We start from the raw sequence: 20512 nt of genomic DNA on the forward strand, positions 1-20512 counted from the left end.
GCCACAGCAAGAGGGGCATCGGGCTGTGTAAATAAATTCTTCGACGCGTGTTCCTGTTGTGCATGTTTGACATTTGAGCTGTAGATCGTTTCAATTTGCGAACTTTCTTACCCCTGCTCAAGTGTAAAGTTTCGAAACGGGGATCTTTTGCATGAGAATGGCAGACGTAAGCGAAAGTAGCATTCGTGGTATTCTATTTCACTGTTCCTTACTGATTTAACTCGTCTATGACAAATGATGATGAGTTGTGATTTAACTAGAGAAAATACCTCACTATAGAGATCCTCTTCTTTGTAGGCGATCAAAACATTGAAACAGAAAAAATATTTTTCTTTCAAAACTATTACTAGTAAAAAGATATATCTCCGACCCAATTTTGTTGTTTCCTAAATTAATAGGAAACAAACTTATGAATAACACATATTTTTCTAATATGATATCCAATGTTTATTACAGTCTTAGTTTATCGATTATTTTACTTGCTTGCGAATGTGTACCCCGATACATCAGTATGATGTCATTGTAATCAGATGCGTCACACAGTTCAATTCTCCAACAACCGTTGAAATTCAAATGAAAGTCCCTTGAGGTTCGTTTAGCGGATTCTTCTTTTTTAGCAACAGTATTACTTCTGCGTCGAAGTCGTCTCTCTTCGATTCCATACCAAAGTAGGAAACCATGTAGAAAAAACCAGCATGTAGACGTGGGACAAAATGTCTTCTCGCTTGCTCGGTGTGTACTGCAGATGAACCAAACACGGGCGCAAATTGGATTGTTTCCGCGAATGGGAGGACCAAATTTTCCTCGATGTGCTTTCCTCTCCGGAGAAGCCGATATGATTTTGCAAGACCGAAGTATATTAGATGTGCTGTTTTGCAGGCCTTATCACGACCTATGAGACCATTGTTTGGCTGTTGGCTGCAGTGCACGAAGTCTAGCTCGTGAAAAGCCTTCAGCTTGTCGAGCAACTGCAACACATGTAGCACATCAATGTGCCAGAACCATTCACAAGCTTTCGTCAGTTGCCCATGGATTTTGCACTCTACTTTTAAGACTTTTTGCGTCTTATCATTCGATATTTGAATGGCCATGTTTTCGTTTTTTCCCGGCGTTGATCCTTTTCGCCCAGAATCTGATAATTACTTAACTGAGTGCTAAGTTTTACCACCATCGACTTGTTGATTGCGTTGTTTTGTTGTGGTGAGGTTCAACTGAAACAGCGATTACAATTAAAGAAAATTAATACAATAATTAGCGTATAAAAGCAGTGAAAAGAGACACATGTATCATCAAGCAACAGTATGAAAATTTTAAGCATTCTGACTGAAAAATAAAACTTTTTTCTTTCCGAGAACACATTGTTGATACACAACTATTGGTATGATTAATTATATAACTTTTAGTAATTTTATTACATAACACAATATATTATAATTTATTTTTCTTAATTTTATAGTGTTCACTTTGTGAAAGGGGTTTCTCCTAAAACTGGCTCACTAAACTGTTCCATTATAATGGTAACCGACATTCAACAATCGTTTACGAGCATTATTTGTAGTTTAACGATCACATACAGATTTTCGCAGCTCTCTCTTTTAATTCCCTTCCGCTCAACTTATCCAACCAATATAGCAGGCGGAGCGAAGAATGGTCGTCTTCGTCGGTAGTATCCATAACCATGCCCGTAGCCACCGTAGCCACCGTATCCACCATATCCACCATATCCACCGTAGTGGGCATGGCTATCCTCCGCCGTAACCACCGTATCCTCCGTATCCTAATCCACCGTATCCGCTGTACGGACCTATTAAGCCAACTTCAAATCCAATCTGTGGCACAGGATTTGACTGTGTCGGTACAACATTAAGGCTCAGGATTACAGTAAGAATCCCCAACAACACGACGCACTTCATTTTGTGTTTTAGGAAAAAGTTCACTCCAGACAATTGCTTTCCGAACTCTTCAATAATCCGGTTGTAAGCCGAATGAAATCGGCGAAAACACCGGAACAGGATTTAAATAGCCAAGCCGAGATGAGAGAAGCGTTAATTTTCACTCAAGCAAATCGTCGTAACAGGCTTTACAAACACGCTTCCGAAAACATACACGACAGAGACGATGAGATGGCTTGCCACGAGGCATGTTGGTGCTAATAACGATTTATCTGGATGATGAGAATGTCGAGGAAGGGAAGCTTGCTGGGAAGCGTGAAACGACAAAGTTCCGAGATGAAGAGCGTAATGCGCCATTTGTTTATCGAAACTCATCATTCTGTGCAGTGATGTTAGTCGGAGATGTTGACAAACGCATCGGGAATTCGGCTTCCGTAGTATCCTTCATATCGTTGAAAGATAAACCCTGTAAGTAAAACTCAATTGAATTACAATAAACAAAATTCCTGCGCTGGATTGCATACCTGGTATACTACGGTAACGAGTATCATCGTATCGAACTCCAACACCGAATCCGCCCCCGGGAAATGACAAGAACGGTGATCTACGTTCTCGTACAACGTTCCCTCTCTCGTGTGCGATCGCGGCAAGTTGATCCTCTCCAATCACTACATCAAACACTAGAACCACAAGCAAACAGTGTACCGCGGGTTTCATCCTGCGTGTTAAGCTTTTAATCGTTTCGCAGCTCGCAAAGTACTGTAGGTTGCTACTGTCAGCAGCTTCCCTAGAACCTCTCTGGTCAAAGGAATCAGTGTGCAAACAACGGCGAAAATCAAACACATTTGTGTCGTCTAGCATCACAGCTCGTGTAGATTTTCAAAATGCAAAAAGTAAATATGCACACAAGTGAAGCGCGGTAGAACTATTGAAAGCTGCTGAACAGGTTTCGCGCCAAAAGATTTGTGGCAAGATGAGAACGAGGGTTATGTTCGGAAGTAAGCGTTTTGCAGTGAAGAAATGATAAAAAGAAACCGTTTCCTGCTGCAGTATTACTATTTTTTTATCACTATTGATATGCAGCTTAAAAACCAGTTCAAGCCGAGAATGTTTCATCAGTGCTTTTTTTATTCTCATATTATTTATTATTTTAAATGTGCAAGGTGAAAAATTTGTGTTATGTTTGAAAAGCCTTTTGAGTGCTACAGTGATATTAACTTTGAAGCTTATAGGATTTAAGAACATTTGTTAAGTAGGACCATCACAATTTATGTGTCCCAAACTAATGAATCTAAATTGTGACTTTTTTGAAATTGTCTTAACAATTATCTATTATCTAACACAGAGGAGTCCTACCTATTGTAAAGATCAAACCTTATTTATACTTTATACTACTTTTAAAGGTCCTAAAAAGTCGTCAAACTTGCACGACTTCACAACATGCCCGTCGTGAGTTCAAGTCTAGAATGGACATACCCCCTGTAGCTGCTGCGTGCTACTAAAAAAGGCTCAAAATCCTGTGTATACCGGGCAGGTGCACGTAGAACGTTACTCCAAGTAGTTGCAGTAGGTAGCAAATGATAAGGATAGTAAAATGGAATTAAATTCAAATCATAACGATATAAATCAATCGAAATATTCTCGTTCTACATTAGACTTTGACATAGCACGATTATGAATTATTATAAAATGCAAGATAAATATGCAGGCAGTTTATGCCTGTATGCGTTAACGACGAATCAGCTGGCCTCTAAATAATTTGGCCTTGACAATTAAGAAGCACGGTTATATTTATGTATCAAGCATACGCAAAAAAAGCGTACCGCTGTACAAAATCTCTATTATAAAATTCTAGTAAAGGCTGATCAGCGTTACTTTCCAGCGGTAGCTTGGATGTTTTATGATTAGTTTACATCCATACAATGGCAACCACATTGACTATAGAAAATGCAACGCCGACTTAGTTTTTAGTGCTTTGAAAGGTATGGAGAAGAAGATTTTGCTATATATAGGCTTAATTTTTGGTCTAAGCATAGGTAAAGAATGTTTTCAACGACGTGTAAGTTAAGTTTTTCAAAAAGTGGCCCAAAGAACTGTCCAGCAAGACCCAACGTCAAAATATAGGTGACATACTTTAGGTGGCCGCCACTGTAAATCAGGATGCATGAAAACGTAGCGAAAACATTCACACAAAAAAGTAACTGAAACAATAACCTTCTTTAAGGAGTAACGGGTCATGCCGGCCTATACAGGCTTTTGATACTTATTACCATTTAGCCGGATAGTCAATCCTTGCTTAGGGCGACGGTCAATGGGATGGGCATGTTGTTAAGACGATCGAGTTGACGATAGTACTGCGGGACTCGATCCAACAAGAAATAAAAATAGGAAAACTGGACTGAATGGTTCCATTAGTGAGTCAGATTGAGGTACTATGCAGGTCTCGAAATATAAAAGGAAGCAGTATCAGGCCCCGAAGTCAGGATCTTTTCCATAACTGATATGGAATCTTAATCAGTTAAAGGATCAGTGTGGAGTTCACTTCCAGTACCGGAAGGTATAAGTTGCAGGATCTGCATGGGGTCAGGATCAATTTCAGGACCGTTATGGGTTCAGTGTAAGTTCTGGTGTGGGTTCGGGATCAATTCCAAGGCCGGTACGCTTTTTGGAACTTTTATGCCGGTATATATACAATTTCAGTACCGGTAGGCTAAATGTATCAATAGTTGTGCAATTTGTAGGGGTACAGATGTGCTTTAACCGCGCGGCTACACGAGGTGAAATATACAGCGAAATGAACTATTTGACAGGCGAAATATCTGACGGATAAAGCATCACAGCAGCCAGCTGATGTGCAATGTAAACAAATGACGTGCACAAAATCGTAATTAAATCCATTGAATAACTTCAATATCGAGTACTTCGTCAATTTTCAGTCAACAGTTCATAATTTCTTCCAATTAGGGAATGTTCAGCTTAAGAAGATATTATTTTTAATAGAATTTCGAAAGCGGATGTTGTGTTTCCCCCAACCCTTAAGCCGTACCTGTCAGATATTTCACCTGTCAAATAGTTCATTTCGCTGTATATTTCACCTCATGTAGCCGCGCGGTAATAGATTTAATGTGTTAGGAAGTGAATATTTTAACACATAGCAATTGGAACATGTTTTATTTTCGCAATCACAACCATTTTTACCATCAAAATCAACAAATTTACAAAAAATGCATATTTTTGTGACGACTTCGTTGTATTTATAATGGTGATATGGTTCCGAAAGTCATCGTATTGTGTTATTATAGTGTTGGTAAACAAAGATACCTCAAAAACTCTGTATAATATATGTGGCACTTAGTTTTGAAGCTTTTTCCATATAAATAGCTACAATCACATTCTTAATACTGATTTCTTACATAATTTGACCTTGAAAAATATATAAATTTGAGTGATGAAAATATTGATTAAAAAAGTGTAAAGCGATTGTAGACTCAGTTGGAGAAGCGAATTTCGGCCTTTTTTGGTAGATTACTTAAAAGAAACTCATTTCTGTTGCTTATTTTTGAGAAAACAATGCGAAATGTTATCAATATCTCGAAATAAATCTACAATGACCTGTTTTTTATTAATGCTATAACTATGACCACTATAGAAACATGCCTATTTTGTGTACCTATACAGGGTTTCCCACGATTTATTGGTCAGTTTCCATGATTTTTTGGTGCGTTCCTACGATTTTTTGGTTGTATCCCATAGATTTTTGGTTCGTTCCCATAATATATTGGAATTTTCCGATTGGATATTCAATACAATTGGACCAAAAAACTCCAAGAAACGACCAAAAAATCGTAGAAACGCACCAAAAAAATATGGAAACCCAACAAAATTTGATGAGAACCAAATCGTGGAAAACCCTGTAATGGTACTATGATGGCTCTTAAGTATTTTAGCCTTTTTAAAAGACCAGATTTCACCACCAGATTTAAAAGACTAGATTTCACAATGACATAAATAACTTAATTACTCTTAAATTATCGTATGGAGCGCATTTGAAAGCCATACCACCACTATTGGTACTACCACCACTATAGGTACGTTTACCCTTTAGGGTCAAGATATATTTCAGATCCGGTATGGGAATGGGATCAACTTCACAACCGGTATGGTATCAGGATCTGTTAAAGGACCAGTAAGGGGTTAAGATCAGTTCCAGGATCAGGTTCATGACTAATTCTAACACCTATACGGGAATGGAATCAGTTCCAGCATCAGAAGAAATTCTATAAAATTTTAATGGGTTCGGGATTAGTCCCATATTAAATATAAATTATTTTCTCTCTTTAAAAAAACAACATGGAATTAGCGTTGTATTTTAAAAAATCTGTTGCATGCATTCTTAGGTTGTTATACACCCCAGAAATTATCTTGCATAACCCTGTAACCGGGCCAAATTAACTAGTCAAATCAAAAGCATTTAACGCGTATGACCACTGAACGTCCCTCAGTGCCACGCGCACACTGGTATTTGAGAACGGACATAATTTTTATTCGGTTATTTGTTATGTTCAGCACGAAGTGGATTAAAATTTGTGATATTTACATCGAAAAAGAATTTAAATTTATTGATAATTTCTAAAATTGTAGTCATTAAAACAATACCATGCTAATGATGTAAAGTAGCTTTTCATGATTGTCATTGCTTTAAAACTGTGCAGTATCACTTAAACGAATTTTCAATTTTCATAATCACAAAATATACAACAACATATAACAAATCTATCTTATCCCAGAATTGAATTATTTCAAAATGACTTATAAAAAGAGAGAGAGAGAGAGAGAGCGGGAATTTACAATATCAAGTAAAGTTTTGAAACATTGTACAACGATAAATGATTATGAGTTGAAACTAACAGAAAGTGGATTCATACATAATCTTGCAAAGACAAACTAAAATGCTATTTAAATCTCTCAATTAACTGTTAAATGCGCAATCATACCGGTTTAAGTACATTCAAAGAATCATGTTCAGCCTGAAATTTGGTTAAGCCATTTGTTTCTTGAATTTGTTTTCAGTATAAAAACGCCAACTGCATGATGAATTGACTGTCGTTATTATTAGCATTTATTGTACATTCTTCAACCTCATTCATTTATCATTTTGAATCTTCAACTTTTGCTTGTATTGGATCAGAGAATCACAATATGGTAATGATGCATAGATATGCATAAACACAAACCGTCGCATTATCCCCGAAATATTTTAATGCTTTCGTAGTTATGGAGCTTTTGATTTTATTCCAAAAATCGAAAGCACTGGTCCAACAACAAGGCATATACGAATAAGTCGACGCAAGATCTTGCGATCTTATGTAACTGCACATAAAAAAAGACAAACCGTAATAATTATTATCAAAATCATATATTTATTGTATCAGTTCGTTGTTTCCCAAATTCAGGTCAAATTTGTTTTCCATTTTCCGCCGCCTGCACACTATCTGTTGTGCTCTGACCTTCTCAACAGCAGCAATCATCATCAGCTGTTGCTTCATCCTGCACTGTTGTGTAAACATAACGGTCCACTATTTCGTTCGCCGTTCATCGTTTAATTAGCGTCCGAATCCGAATTGCTTGACCTTGGTCACCTCGCGGTAGTGTCCACCGAGCAGCCCATGGTGTCCGTGCTTGATGTGGACCTTCCTCTCGACCGTATGCTTGAACGGCAGCAATCCTCCTCCGAAGCTCTTTTCCTTGTAGTGATACTGATATTTCAGTCCTCGCTTTTCCCGCATAGTCTCGTCGTTGCCTTCCGCCACGGTTTGATCGTTGTGAAGCTGACTCTCTTCCGCCAGCATATCGACCGACGAATCGATCGGTGTTAGCGTGTTCAGCCTGAATCATGTTCAGCCTGAAATTTGGTTAAGCCATTTGTTTCTTGAATTTGTTTTCAGTATAAAAACGCCAACTGCATGATGAATTGACTGTCGTTATTATTAGCATTTATTGTACATTCTTCAACCTCATTCATTTATCATTTTGAATCTTCAACTTTTGCTTGTATTGGATCAGAGAATCACAATATGGTAATGATGCATAGATATGCATAAACACAAACCGTCGCATTATCCCCGAAATATTTTAATGCTTTCGTAGTTATGGAGCTTTTGATTTTATTCCAAAAATCGAAAGCACTGGTCCAACAACAAGGCATATACGAATAAGTCGACGCAAGATCTTGCGATCTTATGTAACTGCACATAAAAAAAGACAAACCGTAATAATTATTATCAAAATCATATATTTATTGTATCAGTTCGTTGTTTCCCAAATTCAGGTCAAATTTGTTTTCCATTTTCCGCCGCCTGCACACTATCTGTTGTGCTCTGACCTTCTCAACAGCAGCAATCATCATCAGCTGTTGCTTCATCCTGCACTGTTGTGTAAACATAACGGTCCACTATTTCGTTCGCCGTTCATCGTTTAATTAGCGTCCGAATCCGAATTGCTTGACCTTGGTCACCTCGCGGTAGTGTCCACCGAGCAGCCCATGGTGTCCGTGCTTGATGTGGACCTTCCTCTCGACCGTATGCTTGAACGGCAGCAATCCTCCTCCGAAGCTCTTTTCCTTGTAGTGATACTGATATTTCAGTCCTCGCTTTTCCCGCATAGTCTCGTCGTTGCCTTCCGCCACGGTTTGATCGTTGTGAAGCTGACTCTCTTCCGCCAGCATATCGACCGACGAATCGATCGGTGTTAGCGTGTGGCCAACATGAAGCACCGCCACAATCAACACTAGCCCGGCACAAAGGAGCTTCATTTTTCCTTCACTGAAGTCACTTCACTTTGTTTCTGAAGCTTGCGAGACAAAAAGCGAGCGGCGTTGGCTCTGTTTTTCCGCGATTCACGAAAATGCTGCCCCGAAATGATCCGGCTGATGGAACTGTCTGCAATTGACTGGCCAAAGATGATCGCCTCTGTTTTCGGCGGGTCCAAATCTCACACCCGCACGCCGATGGGCTTGGTTTGAGCTTCTTTTTTTGTTCAAATCAATTTACATAACTGGTCTGTGACGAGTGGGGAAAGTGATGCCCTCTTCTGCACGGTGGGGGGTGAACTTGAACCGACCAACACTGCCTGCCGAAAGATTTGCTCGCAACGTGCAGATGGAAGCGTATCCGATTTTTGAGTCAGCGTAAAAAAACAAACACCTGAACTCTAATGCTACGTGCTTGGAATATCAGTGGAGCGGATTTTGCGGATGTTTCTGACATAAATATGACTTTTCCAAACGGGTTCTAGCTTGGATTTAAACAGATTTAGAAAATGCGAGTAAAAGGGGCAATCCCAAAAATACTTTTTTCCCTATCTTATTGAAATATGGTATAGTGATAAATCAATAATTGACAATTTCCACCAGACATACCAAACCCAATACAATCGAATTATTATCACAATCAGCAATCAGTTGCCAGGAACATTTAATCCGGCATGTTGTATGAAGAATGATAGTGGGGACAACAATTTTGACCAATAAAATTCCCAATGGTTTATTTGTTACTTCACGAGCGGGTTAACTGCTCTTTTAGAATATCATTTTTAACACAATTTGAACCAAATCAAGGAAGTTGAAACAATTGGATATTTGAACTTTGTGGTTTGTGTTTTGAACCATGCTGGCTAAATAGACTGCAGGTGTGTTTTTTACTCTAATTTTGGTCGCCATCATGAATAAGTAGTAGATCGGTAAGAAAGAAGAAATCGTTGCTGAGGACTTTGTATGAAACCCCTGTGCAATGTGCACTGTATAAACGAACCTATAGTAATTTATAGGACCTTGCTTTGAACGAAATGAAACCCAAGTTTGGTGGAAAAATTCATTCCTGGATCTCAAAATTTGACACTCGAATCAGGATTTTTAATTCCCGGTTTTTTTCCCGGTTTTCCAGGATTTTTTTGGGTTTTCCCGGTTCACTATGCTTCGTGTGCCGTGGTTTATCGATACATCAATTCCAAATTATTATACCATACAGCGTTTTCAAAAATCGTTATCTAGAGGATGGTAAGTAAAGACGGGCATTACGGGAAAGCTGGATACTTGTCATTAAAACTGGATAAAAGTTATTAGTGAATAATTGAACAATATAATATCCAATCTGGAGGTGTGACAACGCATTTGAGAACCATTTTTTGGCATGATATCTATCAAATTTGTACAAACAAATTTTCAATCGTGCGCTCGTGTGTGGATCTAACTTGGCTACTATAGATCTTAAGCGATATAAATATGCATTCTTTATATTTTTGGAAGTTTTGTATGAGCAAACAACTGATGAAAAAACGACAAAAAAGGCTTTACGAATATTGCTTTGTACCATCATGACACTAAAATGTAAAGACTTTACCACGTGGCAAAGATATTTTCATCTGCTATCAATGATTGATTAACAGATGTCATCACACAACCTTAAAAAAGGGTAAACAGAAGTCATGGACCAACCAGCCACTGAAGAAAACATAAAAATCTGCGAAGAACGGATTTCCTATAAAACAGCAGCCATACATTATGCTGTTACTCGCAAGACGCTGATGATGCACCTCACGAATAGATGCAGGAGATTTCAGGGGGTTTCTTAATTTTGAGTCAAATAAAGCCGCCTAAGTCGAATTTCACGTTTTTTGACTAAAATACTATTTATTACACGCAGTTTCTGATTTATATTAATACTTGTATACACTTTATCGTTTATTTGATATGATTCGTGCAGAAAATTCTAATATTTCTGGCTTTTAGCGGTGTCAATTTGTTAGCAAAAATGCAATATATACCGAACTGGCAGCAAATTGTACTGATTTGACATTTAATCTGTCAAAGGGGTCCTTTCCGTTTTAAGTTCGTTGGCTAAAAATTCAACCTGTCAGCTGTTTGCATTGTATCGCAGTTTTCGAGCAGCTATCTAAGTGGGTATAATATACAGGTGGGATTATCCCAAGGTGTATGAATTTAGAAGGCTGATTTTTATCGCTTCTGTTTCTGAATGGAGATTTTAAGAGTGTTTTGTGTATTCGTCTAGCCTCCAGAAAGCTTTTTTGTGCAAAAGTCTTCACCTATCCTGTCTGTTGACACGATATCATCCTCGTGCATATTAGATGCACCAAACAATATCAAAACAACGAGCTGTCAGCGGACAGCTCGAATAGCTATAGCAAATAACACCAGATGGCGCTAGGAAAGGAGAAAAGGATGAAAAGATAACCCTTAAGGCGAGACAACAAACTGATCCAAAAATAGGGCCAATTAGAAACAAGTTCGGCAGCGGTCACAAAACAGGGTCAAGCGGGGTCAAGACGGATCAGCTGACGAAGAATAGCCGCCATCGAGGAAGTTAGTAGCAAAAGTCAAGCGAGAGAAAACAGACCAATTTTTAAACTGTGCGGCGAAAATTTATAATACGCGAGCGCCAGTTCTAAGAAGGTCTAAAACACTACTCAAATAAATAGATTGCTACAACCGTGGCAACACTGTCAAAAAGTGATATTCAAATTTGTTTATAAAAAACATGCTATGAGAACACCTGGACTGCATATACTTCTATTCTGGATTCCATCACCGGATCTCTTGAATGCACCTTGGGATAAATATAAACACCACCAAATTTTAATATCACTTTTTGACAGGATGGGTGAAAACTTTTGTTCAAACAAGCTTTCTGGAGACTTGACGAATACTCAAAACACTCTTAAAATCTTCATTCAGAAACAGAAGCGATAAAAATCTGTCTTCTAAATTCATACACCTTGGGATAAGCCCACCTGTACATTATACGCACTTAGATAGCTGCTCGAAAACTGCTATACAATGCAAACAGCTGACAGGCTGAAATTTCAACCTACCATTTTAAAACGGAAAGGACCCCAATAATAGGTTTAGAGTAGTTGTGATATGTTTGAAGCAGTATTAACGCTGTTTGATATTGGCATTGGTTTGTTCACGATCAAGATTTATTTGTACGATAACTTATTATTATTATTATTATTATTTATTAATCTTCAACGGGCCGTATGGCCTAATTAAGATGTAACAGTTCAATAAAAAAAATACATAGCAAAAACAAGATTTGCATCGCAATTCACTGCGGCCCCGGCAAAAGCCGGAGACGTTCCTTGAGGCACTGAGTTGAGATGTCGAAGTCGAAGCAATCCGAGACAGTGTTGAAGACAGCCGACATGCGGAACATAGGGTCTGACCGACCAGCACTGGAACGGGGTTGAGCGAGCCGTAGAGTTTCTCTAGACCTAAGTGTTCGGGATGGTGCATATATATCGACTCGATGCAACAAAGGCGATGAGTCGATAGAGCCATTTAGCAATCCAGCGATGAAAGAACACTGTGCATTGCGTCTTCTAACCGAAAGAGGTTTAAGGCCTAGAAGACGGCACCGCGCAGCATACGGAGGAAGATTATTGCGATCCTGCCAGGGAAGTAGGCGTAGGGCATATCTCGTGAGCTTACGTTGAATCGCCTCAAGTCGAGCAATTGAAGAAGCGGTAGTTGGGCTCCAGACTACGCACGAATATTCCAGAACCGAACGAACGATACAGTTGTACACAGCTTTGATGCACATGGGGTTGCGGAATAGAATGCGTTCAGCTGATGAGGCTTTGGTATAGCACTGCGCTCTTTCTCTATCCCCCCCCCCCTCTCTCTCTCTCTCTCTCTCTCTCTCTCTCTCTCTCTCTCTCTCTATCTCTCTATCTCTCTCTCTATCTTTCTCTCTCTCTATCTCTTTCTCTTCCGTAAATAACTTGTAAGTTAATCAAAAAATACTCAAGCAATCGCTAGAAAGGAACCGCGTTACCCCTAGATCATATTTTATTTTACAAATTTTATCATCTTCTTTGCTTCTTGATCATCTTGTCTGAACAGCCCCGGAACCCTGAAATCGCCTAGTTAGTTAGGCTATCGCTGATTGAAGCTGAGGGGTCGAGGGTTCGGTCACGCTCACCATACCGCGTGCTAAGTGTGTACCGAGGTGCAAGGTTGCAATAGGGCTATCGGGCGAGCAGATTGTCTCACCCGCGGCTATCCAGAATGGAGCAAAAATAGGACGAGCAGACACGGCTATTGTCGATGTTAATCGAACAAACAGTAGCTGCTCGACAACCCGATGCGGAACGGCATTCGGCGAATGAAGATGAGGTTCAGGAGCATGTGCCGCAGCTGAGCAGCGAAGAGCACAACGCGATAGAGGAAACAGATGAGGATCAGGAAGACGAGCAGGAACATCATGAGCATGAGGCAGCGCCAAGAATTACAACAGGAGGTGGTCGCATCGCAAACGAGAGCCCGGAACGTGAGCCGAGTGATGGAGACGCTCGTCACGTACGACGTCCACCCCCCTACAGGAGCTTTCATTCATTTCGTGTCTGGCAGAATCGCTTCTTGTTTTGCGATGATTTGTTCACGGCATTGCGAACACTGTTGGTAATGGATGATCGCTCCTGCTCCGTCTGCTCTGCATTAAGCCCAAAACTGAGGGCTTTGACTAGCAGAGCGATAATGCCATGCAGGTTTGCAAACCTGTTCTTGGTTGTGGCTACTGAAGAGAAAAGAGAGCGAAAAGAAAGAATATTTAGATTAGATTTGGATTTTGCGAGCGAAAGAAGAGAGAGAGAGAGAGAGAGAGAGAGAGAGAGAGAGAGAGAGACGACAATGTGCTTAAATACGTACGGTAATTTTTGGCATTTCTTCCAGTCCAATTAAATTGGCATAGAACGTCGTACGTGACGAGCGTCTCCATCACTCGTCTGGCGTTCCGGTTTCTCTTTTCCGATGCGAACACAATCTGTTGTAATTTTTCCGCCTGAAAGATACAAATCGGTTAACTCCTCCGGTTAATGGTCATTACCCACGTTTACTCTTACCATTTGCTGTAAAAACGCTTCATTTATGGCACATCTACGGTTCAATATATAAAGGTCTGTTACGGTTCTTACTGGCAGAACCGGGATTTGCTCGTCATCCTTATCCTTTTCTGTTTCCTCTATCGGCTGCGGCACCTGCTCCTGTTTTTGTGGCTCGTTCAACACTTTTTGGTCGATCAACATCGACAATTGCCGTGTCTGCTCTTTCAACTTTTCTTCTATTCGGGATAGCTTTAGGTTACTTAATTTCACCTCCCGCTCCAATGACCCAATCCGCTCCTCCATGATTTCCAACCGGGCAGCCAGACAAACGATCGAAGAGGACACTGGAAAAAATAAACGCATAAACGTTCCTCATCGATTAGTAAGATTAGTACGATGGTAAACAGTGATGACAAAAGTTTGTGATAATTTCCCGGTTTTCCCGGTTTTTTCCCCGGAAAAATAAAACTCCCGGCTAATTCCCGGTTTTCCCGGTTTTCCCGGTTGAGTGGCCACCCTGGAGATCAAAGTAGGCACCAATTACAAGTGCCAATACTCCATATTTTTTACATAAATCAAAACGAGAAGACATTTTTAACGACGTAATAGCTAAATGCACAGTTTATGGATTTTGTTTGATATTTGTTACAGAATATCAGAATCCACCAAAGAGTAATATTTCACATCGAAATCGCTATCATCGTATCATATCGAATCACCATCCACTTTCCACTAGGGCAGCGGTTTTCAACCGGTTTAAAACCACTGCACTAGGGGTTTGATGTCGGGAACGAACATGTTGACTCTTTTTTTTATTCAAGAAGGTAAAGTATACATACGGTCAGTCCAAAAAGTATTCGTCTAGCTGAATATTTTAAAGAAAAAGGCGAATTATGGCCGCAATGCGTATAGGGAGATAAAAGTAATGATGAGGTTTGATAAAGGGACCATCAATACACACGTTTTGCTAAAAAATAAGCATTTAAATAGTACTGTATCAACCAAAATACATAAAAAACTAAAAAAGTCGTTTGATGGGCGCGCAAAAAGTATTCGTCCATCTAGCTTTTTAATTATTTACGCTGGACAAACACTACGTAGACGTGAATTAAATGTATTATTATCAATCTACTGATGACTTCCTTCTAAATTAATACATTTCTGTTGTTTCAATTGCACTTCAAGCGGTCAGAGAGGCACTAAAGGCGGGGAAGTTAAATGATTGAAGCATGAAGGCGCAAATCGTATCTTTAACTTATGCATAACCTATCCTACCCATTTTTGAAGGTTACAAAATGTGTGGGAGGCCTCGTTCCTTTATTTGATCAGAGTTTGGCCATTTTTCTGACACTAATTGTGTGACAAACTGCCATGTTAGTAGCCATCCTTGACGGTTAATCTAATGAAAGAATCGGTTTAATGTCCAAAAAATCAAATTTTACGAAAGAATCAGTGCATTTTGTGATGGCCAATAAGGTCAGGAGAATAGATGGGTCACGTTTGGTTGATGGGTCATGCTGCATTTCATCGTAGCTGGTCATGTAATAGCTTGAATGAGTGAGTTGTTTCAAACATGTTTTGTTTGAATAATATCATACACAGAAAGTGGCCAAATCTGTTAAGGTGCATCAAATAATTCAGGAATTTGTTTCAAATTAGGCTCTACTAACATATTAAAACATGTTTAAATCGAAAAGGTCATACGGCTGACGTCTACCATAGCGAAAACAGTCTACTAAGATGCAACATCAAAATCTCGTGTATCGGTAGCAACATGGAGTCATGATACTAGGGCTCAGTGAGGTAAGGTGAGCTAGAAAAATGATTCAAAATGATTGGAGACGAGATGGGGAAACATATTCATGCAGTTTTTAAGTACTTTGAGTCCCAGTTCTGAGAAATTTTACTTAAAATGTATCACATGTATTAAGAACAGTCGAGCTGGAAAACATACAGAGCATTGTCATTTGCTCGAAACGCCAAACCAGCTGAAAACAAACTGATGAAAATGATTTAATAGACTCTCAATGTGATGTCATTTGCCATTTTTTCAATGGAACTTGGCCACGTAGTCCGGAAATGCAATATTTGCACCAGAGAATAATTGGAACAAGTCTTGTAGGATGAGTGGATCAAAAATACGCCTTTTTAAAGGTTCAAATGAGTTCTTGCGTTGTGCAAGTAGTCACCAATAGTCATAAATGCAATAAGAAACAACATCAGGACATTTTTTGATTCCACAACCTTTGTTTTCTTACGCATATTACGCCAAAAGTCTGATGGATGAATACTTTTTGCGCGCCCATCAAACGACTTTTTTTTTAGTTTTTTATGTATTTTGGTTGATATAGTACTATTTAAATGCTTATTTTTTAGCAAAACGTGTGTATTGATGGTCCCTTTCTCAAACCCCATGATTACTTTTACCACCCCATGCCTATTGCGGCCATAATTCGCCTTTTTCTGCAAAATATTCAGCTAGACGAATACTTTTTGGACTGACTGTAGGTATAGGTAAACAGGGAATGTTGATTTTTGACAGATCAATGCTGTGGGCTCCTGCCGAAACATGAAACAATAACATACTTTTGATTTTGCTGAATAATCATTAAAAAGTTGACAAGAAGAACACTACAATGCGCATGTCGACACATAAAACCACATTTCTTGTATCAAATATCACCAATTTCACTATGCATAATCCAATGACTTGAGAGAAAAACAATAATTTGTGAGACAGTCGGAACCGTACTCTATAGCCGTCAGTCAGGCAGTCTCATTTCTCGAATTCCTACTTTGTTTGTAGCCTACATCAAAGTGACTGTAAAAATTGGCGGCAAAATGCCCAAAATGGGCAACATAAAATTAATAATTTAAGCAATTTTCAACACCAATCTTAGGAAAGTGAAAGTGTAAAACTGTTTTTAACATTTTTGTCTACCTATTGGCATTAATTAAAACGTTTTCTGACCCATATTCGCGTTGCCGAAAATAGGAGCACAGCCTGCCGAAAATAATAACAAAAACAGTGTTTGCATTTTCACGAATATCTCTAAAAAATACATTTAAATTGGAAAATAAAAAATAGCAGAACATAATACGATAGTTTATCGTTCCAAATAATGTCACTTTCATGAAAAATAATAAAAACTGTAAGTGTACGAGCTGCTGCTGAATTAACCTGCCCAATACTGGTACAGTTACCCTATGTGCTTTTTAGTTGGCAAGTTTTTTGCCAAAATGATTTTTTTTTCAACAGGCAATAGATAACTCTTCACGGAAAGATCGTTTAATGGCGAATCTTTCCCCTTCCACAGTCAAAAAAGAAACGCGAATAGTTTTGCGTTTCCATGACACGATTCTGGTTAACACATCAACACATGTTTTTACAATACGAAAATCACTAAAAACTTTTAAAAGAATGTTCTCTCAAGTGCAGGCATCCAAAAAAAAGTTTAAATAACAAAATACACAGTTTTCTTTGCACCTATTAAAAGATTACAAGTAAAGATTCTTGCCATCGACAAAAATTGCATGAATAAGATTTGCCCAGCTCTGTTTGATTTTCCATTGCATGGGAAACGGTGATTTTAACAGGAGTTTGCAAGCAGAAATCGTTTCGTCGAAACGCGGCTAATAAGTTTTTTTTATGATTTTTTCAAATATCGGATTTTCTATACAAACGCATGCTTCTTTAATGAACTTTCAGCCAACTATACAGCGTTCAACTAAAAAGCGTTCACTATTGAATACTGTGTAGCAGATTTACTGCTAACAGTAGGTCACATCTAACTTAGCATTGTCAAAAGCCAGGTAAAAAGACGTTAACCACCAGAAGCGTAAGCGCATATCCAGCAGCCAGGAAAGAAACGTTAAACACCAGAAGCGTAAACGTTCTTGTGTTTTACCCCAGAACATAAATAAGGAAAACGTGCCACATATAAACAATAAAACTTCCGCAAAACCTAGGCATAAACAGGAAAACGTTTGCCGCATTCACAATGCACGGATAGTTGATAAAACACAGGCACGCTAGGTATAATTTAAGAAACCCGTGTAAAAAAACCAAACCCGGAAAACCAAATGAAAGCTCACATTTGACAAACATCTGGTTGCCAAATGTGTCACAAATTTCACACCATCTTTGTTATAAATAAAGCTTGAATTGATTAAAGCTTGACCTCAGCTGCCCTTGCTTTTGTTCTTTCTGTAAGTGTACTGTTTCCAAGGCAATTTTCAGAAATATTTTGTTTGGTGTTAGTCGAAAGCCAAATTTCAGTACAGGGAATTTTACCCATGGCAGGTTTGTCTCAGGAGCAATACCTACGATGATTTGAGTCCGCTAAGATAAACGCCTCTCTAAGCTGTAAGTCTTTAGGAGGTTAACCTTAGAGGCTTAGATTTCACTATATAAGCATAAAGATAATTTTAAAAGGCGGTTGATTTTACAATCGGTCCACAGTCTCTCTCAAATTACAACTCTAAATCGCCTTTCTTAACTAGATTAATTGCTCTTAAGTAAACGAATCCCGGAAACATTGTTCAGCTTTAGATCAAGACGCTTCGATTAAAATAATCGAATATGCTTGATAGTGCAAAGAAAATGACACAAATATGCTTTGCGAATCTTAGTACAATGCGTTCGAAAATCAGTGAAATCTTTGGTAAGATTTATAACTTTTCTAAGTATAAAACGGTAAAGGTAGACGCGAGGTAGTCCTACTTACTTGTGATTATGCTCAAACCGGCTTCCACAAGCTTCGATCACAGAAAATATGTGCCCTGTTCCTGTCAGGCTATCTTACAAAACAGTGTACAGTATTGTTCAAGTTTTAGGAAATTTTCATCACCGTCACACTACCAAAAACTCAACTGCTTTATTCGACAATCAGCTGAAGAATGAAGTGAATCGCTCTGTTGCATTAAAATCAATGTGAACTACGATGGAATTATGCAAAAAATATCGTCACCAGGAGCAAATCCACAAGTAGCCTGCTACGATTTGCTGTCATTGAAATGCGATTGACCATTATAATTTCACATTACAAAGAAAGATTTTACTTTTGCACAGAGTGAAAAGAGAAATGTACAAATGATTCAAAGAATTTCATTGGTAAGGTCATTGTTTCTCGAAATTTGTCCTAAAATATACGTGGCTCCGATAGTGTTGGGAACTAAAATCAAGGCGGATTAAATTTCTTGCCAAAAACGATTTATTGTACTATTACGCGCCAAAAAATTTGTCGGTTTTCCGCGGTTGGTTTAGAAAAGAGACTCGTTCCTGTTTTGCGGCCTTTTTAAACCCCTTTCTTCGGTTACGCTTCGTGTCTTGATCGTTTCACGCCTACGCTTGTTTTAAATGTCCCGTTTCTGACAGGTAGTTTGGTGCGAGGTTCCAACATTATCCCCCCAAGTGTACCACAGCTTATCTGATTTGCCTTTAATCACCTTGCGCCATTTTAGCTGTGGCTTCACTTCCTTGTGTGACCTGTCATAAAAACGCGTGCATTTGTTTACATTCTGTCTCCTTATTGCAAACTACCTCGTGGTATGCCGTGATCCCGTGCTGTTTTCCGAACAATTACTTCCCTGTGCCTAAATCATTGCGTAAGTTATTACAAGCCTGTAACTTGTGCACCGGACATATGTGCACACGATTGCCGAGACGGTGGATCGTTTTACGGCCCTTCCTAGCAGAGTGTTTGGCAGTTTCCTCGCAGTTGCTATGCGGTGGTCCCCCCAACGGATAGAAGCTACACTTATATACTGGTTTTCTAAATCGCTCCACGGCCGCCTCGTCTTGCGGTTTCTCGTGTATCACGGAAGGATCGGACCATTTTGTCACCGGATAGAACCGACGATCGGTCGAAGCATTGTTGCCCACTCTTCCGCCGCGTTCTTCAGCTAAGTGTACCTTTACCTTTCCGTCAGCTCGGTCGTCTACAACGGGATTAAAAACGTTATTTCTTTTTAGATATACATACCGCTGCGGCACCGCAGCCTTGCAAGGCGTTCCCGGGTCGACGGAAAGATCGATCTTCGGTCGAGTGCTTTGTCGCTCGGTGTCCCACTGTTGTCCAGCTTTCGGCGTGGTGGTCCGTTGCCTACTGCAGGAGGATGTCTTCATGAAGGTGGCATGTTGATCGTCTCCACCAACGCAAGGACCGTAAATGACCCAACCCAAGCTGGTGTTCCAAGCGACCGGTTCACCGTGTTTTCCCACAGTCTTCAACGGTTGTCCCAAATGGCAGTTATCTGCTCCGATGAGTATGCGAGGCATAGCCCGCGAATATGGCCTCACAGGTAGTCCCCTCAGGTGGGGGTACTTGGCGGCCAGTTGAACCACGTCGACTGACTGTGCTGGTAGCGCGAGTTGTTTCACGGTGTGCACGTGTGTCAATTCATCCGTCGGTGACTCGTCGTAGCCGCTCAGACATATTTGCAGCCTCTCCGAATCATCCTCTTCTCTGGTCACTCCTCCCGTCCATTTTAGACTCAGCGGATGAGGTGTGCCAGATAGACCAAGCTCGTCCCTCAGTCCTTCATCCATGAGTATCGATGTAGACCCATCATCAAGAAAGGCGTACGTATCTACACGTCCAGGTGGTCCATGAAGAGACACCGGCACGTATTTGAGGATCGCCCCATCATTTGTTCCTGCATGGGTTAGAACGTTAGCAAAAGACCCCGGGTTGTTACCTGTTGGCCCAGTCTGTTGATCC

The 20512-nt window shown here is 39.6% G+C and overlaps 1 protein-coding gene across 1 annotated transcript; it reads right to left on the reverse strand.

Annotated features, from left to right (window-relative positions):
- Window positions 1-12719: 12719 nt before the first annotated feature.
- On the reverse strand, window positions 12720-18722 carry LOC121601936. The gene is made up of 4 exons (XM_041930733.1): window positions 18518-18722; window positions 13809-14134; window positions 13615-13747; window positions 12720-13483 (listed from the first exon to the last, which is right to left on the reverse strand). Coding segments are annotated over exons 1-4 (648 nt in total). The 5' UTR covers window positions 18519-18722; the 3' UTR covers window positions 12720-13295.
- Between the last annotated feature and the right edge of the window lie 1790 nt (window positions 18723-20512).

This window comes from Anopheles merus, unplaced genomic scaffold (assembly GCF_017562075.2).
Source record: "Anopheles merus strain MAF unplaced genomic scaffold, AmerM5.1 LNR4000233, whole genome shotgun sequence".
Taxonomy (NCBI): domain Eukaryota; kingdom Metazoa; phylum Arthropoda; class Insecta; order Diptera; family Culicidae; genus Anopheles; species Anopheles merus.

Excerpts from the sequence above, each read along its gene's own strand:
- LOC121601936 (XM_041930733.1), bottom strand. Across the intron at positions 13,748-13,808 it reads AAGCGTTTTTACAGCAAATG|GCGGAAAAATTACAACAGAT; the intron begins GTAAGAGTAAAC and ends TGTATCTTTCAG. Across the intron at positions 13,484-13,614 it reads AAGAAATGCCAAAAATTACC|TAGCCACAACCAAGAACAGG; the intron begins GTACGTATTTAA and ends TTTTCTCTTCAG.